The 8,274-nt window shown below is 35.7% G+C and overlaps 1 protein-coding gene across 1 annotated transcript; it reads left to right on the top strand.

The window, feature by feature from the left end:
* Positions 1–6,240: 6,240 nt before the first annotated feature.
* LOC119644254 lies at positions 6,241–8,274 on the top strand. The gene is made up of 4 exons (XM_038043788.1): positions 6,241–6,337; positions 7,098–7,326; positions 7,910–8,201; positions 8,260–8,274. Exons 1-3 carry the CDS (start codon positions 6,335–6,337, stop codon positions 8,026–8,028), a joined length of 351 nt encoding a protein of 116 aa, XP_037899716.1. The 5' UTR covers positions 6,241–6,334; the 3' UTR covers positions 8,029–8,201; positions 8,260–8,274.

Genomic DNA, 8,274 nt, shown 5'->3' with positions numbered 1-8,274 from the left:
TGAATAGCAATTTTATTTCACTCATTTTTTAGATTTGTTTCGGTTCATAATATAAATACGTTTACTTTCCTATACACATCCTTCGGCGTATGATGGGTGGTGTGCTGTAATAGAATAAAAATTAATGAATAAATGTTAAATATTGAAATATGTAATAATATATTCACTGTACAATGACGTTACACTGATGTCCAAAGTCGCACTGAAGTTCCTTCCTGGCAGTAACGTAAGCAGCACGTATCCAAGTAAATTCCCCTGAAGAAGGCAACACGTGCTACCACTTTTGCTTGCATATGCTTGTCAATGTTCTGCTCCGCCATATATATGTTGGTGCATATACCCGCGTAGAAGACATCATAGCTTCCTGGAACGGCTCATGGACCTCTGCTACTGGAAACGCCGGCTTCAGGTATTTGCTGGAGGTCTGGGGTTCAGCCACAGGTAGTTCTCTTCTTTATTACTCAGCTGGCCTGTGCGGACATCGTCGAAGGCTATCCCGTCGAAGCCGAATGGTGCGAACTCTTCTCTCGGCTTGGACGATTTGTATTTCTTGTTGTCCATGAGATAACAGTCGTCTGCCAATTCACTTGAAGATCTAGAACTTCTTCATTTTCTCAATCAATGCTGCAATTCTGTTGCACTGGGCCATGTTATTGAAGAACCTTTCCAAGACGTATGGCACGATAGTTACACCAGGATAAGTCTGCGCCAGCCAGTTCATTATGTTTACAAAATTGTGAATCATTAGCTGCGTGTCCAGCGATAGGAGGTCTGCTATTAGGTGTTCCTCCATATCGTCGCTGACTTTTTAACTGCCATTTGAGCTCCTCCCAAGTGCTGCTGTTTATGGTTCTCCGGTGGAACACGTTCGCGAACCGGATGAATATTGCATTAAAGTCGCAGGTTCTCTGAGCTCCGCTGCAATCGTTCACGAAGTTATTTGTATTTATTGCAACTTGCAATGTTGCGGACTGGATCTTGTTGTAAAACTGCAATATAGTGGCAACCGCCCATGTTGCTGAAAAGTCTTTCCAACAGATCTTGGCTTACCTTACCTGGCGCGATGGTTATGCCAGGGTAAGCCTCCAGCAGCTCTTCCAAGATTGCTTGGAAGTTCGTGATTGTCGTTTGGATGTCCACAGCTAGGTGGTCCCCAGTAAATTCGCTCTGCAAGTAATCTTCTACGTCTTTCAGTTCTTTTTTCAGCCCTCTCCATGTGTCGCTGCTGATGGTTTCCCGCAGACTGCTTGCGCTTTTCCGTCATTGTCTTCGATTTCTTCGTTGTCGACTGCCGCTTGGATTGTTGCGACTTGCAAATCGCTCATCGCCTGCATCGTAATGGCTAACCCCCATGCCTTGCTATATGTCGGCATCCACCCTCTCTGTTGCAGTCAAGAAGAACTTTTCGGTCGCATTTCTGATACTATCAACAAAACATTGAGATCAAAATGGTCTTTGTAGCCCCTTATTTTTTTAAAAATTGCTGCCACTATATTAGGATAATCGTACAAAAGCAGTGTGAACTGCCGTCTGCCAGCTTTCTATTGTATACGTTGTTTGCAAATATTCGGGTATGCTGTATGTTTGCCCGATTTCGGTCGCAGGCGACAGCTCTCACGTCCGGTCTCATCTCTTCAGCCGCTTTGATGTTTTCTTCCAAAACCGGTCCCATTTTTGCTTTATTTGTTGTGAAGGGATAGCTTTTCAGCACAACGTTCAAGGGAGTGAGAAGACTGCGTGTTGCGAAGACCAGCACACTTTGGTGTTCCGTTGTCTTCGTTTTCTTTTGGGTCGAATAGTCGCAACCCCACAGTTCGTCGTCTCGTCGCGAGTACACTGTCGCGTGGTTAGTGTACACCTCGTCAAAATGGATTTGTACAATTCTGTCTTTTTCGCTCAGTTGAGCGAATTTTGACTGTTTTGACTGGGCAGCCAGTGACGGTCCGTCGTAGCTCTCGTTATGGACCTCGCAGTCTTTAGTAACTATTCTCCCGCAGTCCTTTAGGAATCTGTCCAAGAGCATCGAGGCACGTATTTTGTTGAGTGATTCTGGAGTCATTATCATCTCTTTTGGAGTAGATCGCCCCGTCGATGATCCTGGCGATGTCGCAGTTGAAGATACTTCTAAAACAGTTTCAAACTTCAGTTCGCGCATCGTACGCCTTAGTCGGAATAAAACCTCATCTACGGTGGATGTATTCAGAACCTCCTCACCCTCCTCGAAAGCAGAAAATTTTCCTTTCGCCAGACGGGTATCTTCTCGAGTGGCCTTTTCACGTGCTAAAAGTCTTTTCATCGTTTTAGCTGCCTGCTTACATCCCAGCTCTTCAGCATACCACGCATATGGTGTGAGAGCGGTATGGGACGAACCTGTCTCAAGTTTTTTTATAGCGTCTCTGATTGTTTGTAAACTCATTATAATACGCGAAACCGTTACTGTGCAGTTTAACTCCACGCTAAGCCTGTGCGCCAGCTCTTTATACAGTCCTTTGGCTGAGAGTGACGGCATGCAGCCTCTTCGCGCCCAGAATCTAGAGCTAGTCGCCTTCATTTACGCCAGCTTGAAAAATATCGACTGGTCGTATATGCCTTGGTAATTGGTTGCACGTCTCAAATTATTCTTAAACACTTCCAAGATGTCCGGGTACTCTTATATTAAAAGTATGTGATGTGTGCTGCCGTCTGCGCGCTTTTTGTTGTAGACTCAATTTATGAAATTAATTAAGACATCCTTGTTGGTAGAAATTCTGTCGTAAACGACAGCTTTCATATCCAAACCAATCTCCCCCGCGAGGTAGGGGTTGTCCTCCAAGTTTCCATCCATCATTGCTTTATAGCGCGTGAACAGGTAGCCGTTAAGTATTACGTTGAAATCCCTCAACACTCTTTGCACTCCGAAGATGAGAACAATTACTGCTGCAGCTATTTTCTCATCCGACAAGTCTGTCCTCCCCTCGATTATAGACTATCATGCTGTTTGTATACATTTCGTCAAAACTCGTCTGTACTACTTTGTCGCATATCGTCAACTTCTCCACGACTTTTTGGAGTGTCCGTTTTCCTCGCACTCTGACATCAGCTTCATGTCCTACTTCAAGCCCTCGATATTCGCCAAGTTTTTCACGGCTTTCGCCTTGTGGCGGCGATTTTCCTCCATCAGTGCTATTATTATAGTTATTTTTATTCATGCTAACAATGTATTAAAAAGCTTTGAATCTTTCATATCTTTACAAATAAATGATTCAAGATAACCAAATTACCGAAGCTTTGAATATTGTTTCTGAATATTATTCTACTTAAGACAAATATAATTAAATGGACAGACTCAACAATAATATTCCAGTAAATCAATGAATTCAACAATTTTTTTAAGGAATTGCTAGCAACTAAGGGGACACCAACGAGATTTCCAGGGAAACTATATGAATCTTAGATGGGTCTCTTTCTAAAAATATTTGTAAAAAAATTAATATGGATGTACTCAGGTGAAATTCTTGCAATTTCTCCAGAAACCTTTATACGTCTTCTCGCTCGTCCCTTAGACAATATTTCAATATTTTTAACAATCACTTTAAATTATGAATTAACAATTTTTAATACAATAATTTTTTTTTCTTTTATAATTTTTGTATAGGATTTGTATAAGAACACTTCATCACCACAATACTTACTTTTTTTTTACATAATTTTTTATATTTTTTTTTAAGAAATTTTTCGATTCATTTAGCAATTTTGCGTGTTGTCAAATTTTTTTGTGCATTTGTTAGTTATTGTTATGAGGAATTGCGTTCAATTCAGAACGCTTCATCGAAAATCTATAATCTGGGTGTACCATCTTATTATAAAATTTTTAAACTCCAACACGGATTTTGGAATTGTCGGTTTGCCAACGTTAATGTTATTTTATCTGACTAACGTGTACGTAGCAGAATCTAATCAATTAACTTTACGAATGGCCTTCTAGAAATTGGATGATTCTAGAAATTTCTAAATTTTTCTAAAGGAAATTATCAATATTAACAAATATCTGAAAATAGTTACGATGCTCTTCGAAATAATACCTAATATCTCTGTTAGGTACAAAAAATTTGAATGAAATTTTTTTTCAGTATTCCTTATTTAAAATTCCGTTAAAGAACCATTTAAAGCAGAATCCTGCGCGGGTTTGTGAACTACTGAAGAACTTTCTATAGTACTAGCAGCATCTTAAACCACGCAATATTCGTACAAGTAATGAGGAGATATAATATGTGGATTTGGATTTGCTTCACTGACCGAAACAATTTTTGATGTCACTTTCTTTAATTGCTTAAGGACATATGTCAACTATTAATTTCGAGAGTCCCAGAATTAGGCATATTATCCAATTTTATTCAGGATTTTATGAGGCATACAATAAGATAATCTCTGATCGATTCATTCGACTGAAAGACTAACTAGCGTTTTTTGTTTGTATTGCCGCTTCAAGTATTTTTTATACCAACTCTGCTTTAGTTCCAAAGAAATGTTTTGGTAATCGGTACTATTTTTCCAATTTGTATTAAGAAAATGGAAAATAAACTACAATTGTTTTTGTTATTAAGCTAACCCGACAGCGAATTTTCATTTTAAGTTCACGCTACTCGATAGCGTATGGGTATTTGCTAGATATGAAATCTAAAGTGCCATATTTTAGCTAGAAAGCAAAAGCTCTATCGAGCTTCATGTTCAAACGAAAAGTAAAGTAAAAAATCGACATAAATATGCACATTTGATCAAATTAATAGACAGAGAAAAACAACTTCATCTCAAAAATTCCAAAATATTAAAAAATTATAAATGTTTATACCACTTTCAACCGCAATAGTTTTTATACGCAGTCCTGTGTGTGGTGATAAACGTAGTAGGCCGTGATTCATTGCTTTTGCTTCGTAATATTAAATCATTTATTTGTACTTTTGTTACATTTAAGTTTTTAAGTATACTTGCTTCAGTTTAAATTTCATTTATTTAAATTTTTTTAATATGTTTATCTTGGAGCTAGTCGTTTATTTTTTTCAACTTTTAAGTATTTATTATGAAAAATTGGACGATCAACGTTGAGACATAAGGGATTATGTTCGTTGTAAAAAGGGGATTTACAGACCGACATTTTTTTTTTTGTTTTATTTTGTAATCAAATATCTCATCTGCTGATTCAATAACTTTTCTTCCTCTTCTTTGCACTATTTTACTATACGCCCACCGACGATGTCACAACTATTCCGTTGGAAATGCAACGAACGAGAAGCATCTATTGTTTCTGAAACGAAATCGAGCACAGAATTCTTCTTTGAAGCCCCCAATTCGTTAACTTCATATTAATATGTATTGATATTACTCCGTTATAAAAGAATATTTTTTAGCATATCTGTGTTCTACGGATTGAATTAACCTTGTGTCTGTTTTTAATTTCGTCATTGTGTTCATTCAAAGTTTTTTCTGGTTGATTAGAATAGTCTCTTACTCAAACAAGCACAAGAACATAAAAAATTGACAAACAGTACATTCTCTGGAGATAATAAATATTAGCTTAATTGGATAAAAACCCTTAATAGATAAAATATAAATAAGTGAGTGAAAAATATTTTATTTTTTTCCTTTCTTAGAAATAAATTTGAATGGTATTCTTGGCTGGAATCAAATTCTCAAAAAAGGATACAAGTCTACTTGTGTTTCAGTGATTTACTTCATCCTTACCCTTCCTTATTTGCCTCTTTGCTGAAAGCTTAAATTCACCTGCTTGATTGCCGTTTGCATATTAAAGCTTTAGTTGCTGTAACGATTGCAAGCACTGACAGTCGATTGGCCTTCCGTGCTTTCAAACATTTTGAAAGGTGCTTATGTGACTACAACTTGTAATATGTATATAATGTTATCCTTAAATTCGAATTTAAATTCGAATGGAATTTTTATAGTTAAGTAAATATACTAAAGTTTATCAAAGTATTCTAAACTTATGATAAAGTTAGAAATTAATTCATTTTGATATAACAAACTTTTTTATCACATATAATCTTAAAGTTTTTTTATTATCAACCTCTCTGAGTTAAAAATCTTATGTGACTTCACAGAGTTAGCAGAGATTTATCATTTTATGAAGCATAATTGGGCAATCATACAAAACGAATTTTCAGAAGACCCTGCATTTGGTAATTAATTGGGAATTCTATTATCCCTAATTAACATTTATCATTTCTAGTTAGAGGTAATCACATTCCCATAAGATGATAATAAATTCTTGATTTAGCAACAGTGGCTGGAGAAGAGTGTAGCATTTTGTCGACGGTGAAAAAAAGATAAAACCATTGGAAATATGGTATGTGAAATTAATAAAAAATACTAAAAATATGAAAATCCAATGAAACGTATAAAAATCGAATGAAGTTTGATAAAATTGATTGCATTTATAGAAAAATAAGCGGCATAAAATGAATCGAGCGCGTTACATTTCTGCAAGAAATGTGTACGATTTTTTATAACACAACGACGTCGTCGTTTTTTCAATTTTCGCCTTTGCGTTACGCTTTCTTTTTTTCCTGTATATAAACATGGCGTCGGTCCATTTTCCCACCGTGTGTGTTTTTATGTTGTTTTTTTTTTTTGTCATTCTTGTTTTCTATTCGTTGAGCTGTTAGTTAAGTGCACGATATAGGTTTATGTGTATTGTACACATGAGTATTTACGTCTATATGTGTGTGTGCAAGCGCGCGGAAATAGGCGAACTAATGAGAGATATGCCGTCAAAAGTTTTTTTTTTTTTAAGAATTTTGAGAATAGATTTGCATTTTTTATGCTTAACATAAAAAATAATCTTTGCAAAGTTTAGCACAACTATGTGAAAAAAGAGGAAACACAAAAAATATCGAAAACAAAATCTTTATATAGTTCAAAAGGGTTTTCATGAAAGTTCTCGATTCGGTACCAAAAATATTTTGGTAAAGAATTTTGCGTGTACAGGAAAGTTCGTTTTTTAAGAACGTTGGGTGAAGCTCTTTATTTTGCAATCGAGCGTGCGGTTTAGACTGCACGGAACTTAAATTGTTGCATATAATTTTTTTTTTTTGTAAATATTCCAGGAAACTGAAAGTAAAACTGAAGAAATTAAAAAAACTGCTGAAATTTCTGCCAACGATAAGTCGGTGGAGAATGATAAAAAATCAAACGATGAGGGTGGAGGTGATAAAAAAATTACTGATAATTCAGTAGATGAGAAAACAACAACGACAGCAACTATGGCAGTAAAAAATGCAACCGGTGCACAAACTGACGAGGAAAAAGAAGATAAGTCATTCAAAGAGCAAGAAGGTGAGTGCACACACAAAAAAAAGAGAGAATTTGAATTAATTCTCTAGTTTGTGGAACATGTAAAAATGAAATATGTGCTCTTTAGGTTTGTTGTTATTTCATAAAGAGGCTAAGTAAAGGCGGGCAACGTTAGCTGAACTAGCTAAGTTGTGTGAGGTAGAAAAGTGCGCGCCAATATGGTTTTCCGTCTTAGAGTAGAGGTTCAAATCTCAAAATTTTGAAAAATATATGTGACATACATAAGAGAGCATATTTAATTAATAATAAAAAATCGAAGGAATATAAAACTTAATTTACACCTAACCAACAAAATATATAATATAAGAAGTACTAGAAAGTTTTTCCTAAATTTATTGTCTGCACTTTCCCTTGGTATTTGTTCATGCTAACCTTTGTTTAAATGAGGTTAAGTACAGTAATGGCCAAGGAATAGTAAAATTTTCACCTTTCATAGTTTATCCCGTCTCCATCACATGAGATTGTTAAGCTTCCCATATGTGAAAACAAAATATAGATTTCTTTTTTACTTCTGCTTTGTTTGTGTAATAAATTTGTTTAATACGAATATATTTTGTTATTTTAGAGAAAACTGAAGATAAACTGGATTCGAAAAAACCGGAAGATATTAATAATTCTACGGGAATGATTCCAAAAAGGAGGAGGATGAAGAAATGGAAAATAAAGAGAAGAATGGTAGCATAGACAATGAAAAAAAAGTTACAGACGATAAAGAAAAGAAAGAAAGTGGTAAAGAGGCAAAGGAAGGTGAAGAAGAGGTAGATGATGATGAAAATGTTGTAGCTTTGGCCGAAATTGACAAAATCAATGAAAACATCAATAAGACACGCGTTGATGGATTACAAACTCTGCACACGGTAAGGATTTTTGCTTTACTCACTATTGAATAGCAATTTTATTTCACTCATTTTTTAGATTTGTTTCGGTTCA

The sequence above is a fragment of the Glossina fuscipes genome, unplaced genomic scaffold (assembly GCF_014805625.2).
Source record: "Glossina fuscipes isolate IAEA_lab_2018 unplaced genomic scaffold, Yale_Gfus_2 103042, whole genome shotgun sequence".
NCBI lineage: Eukaryota > Metazoa > Arthropoda > Insecta > Diptera > Glossinidae > Glossina > Glossina fuscipes.
The sequence above is the reverse complement of the archived record's forward strand: the minus strand, read 5'-3'. Positions and strand labels throughout refer to the sequence as shown.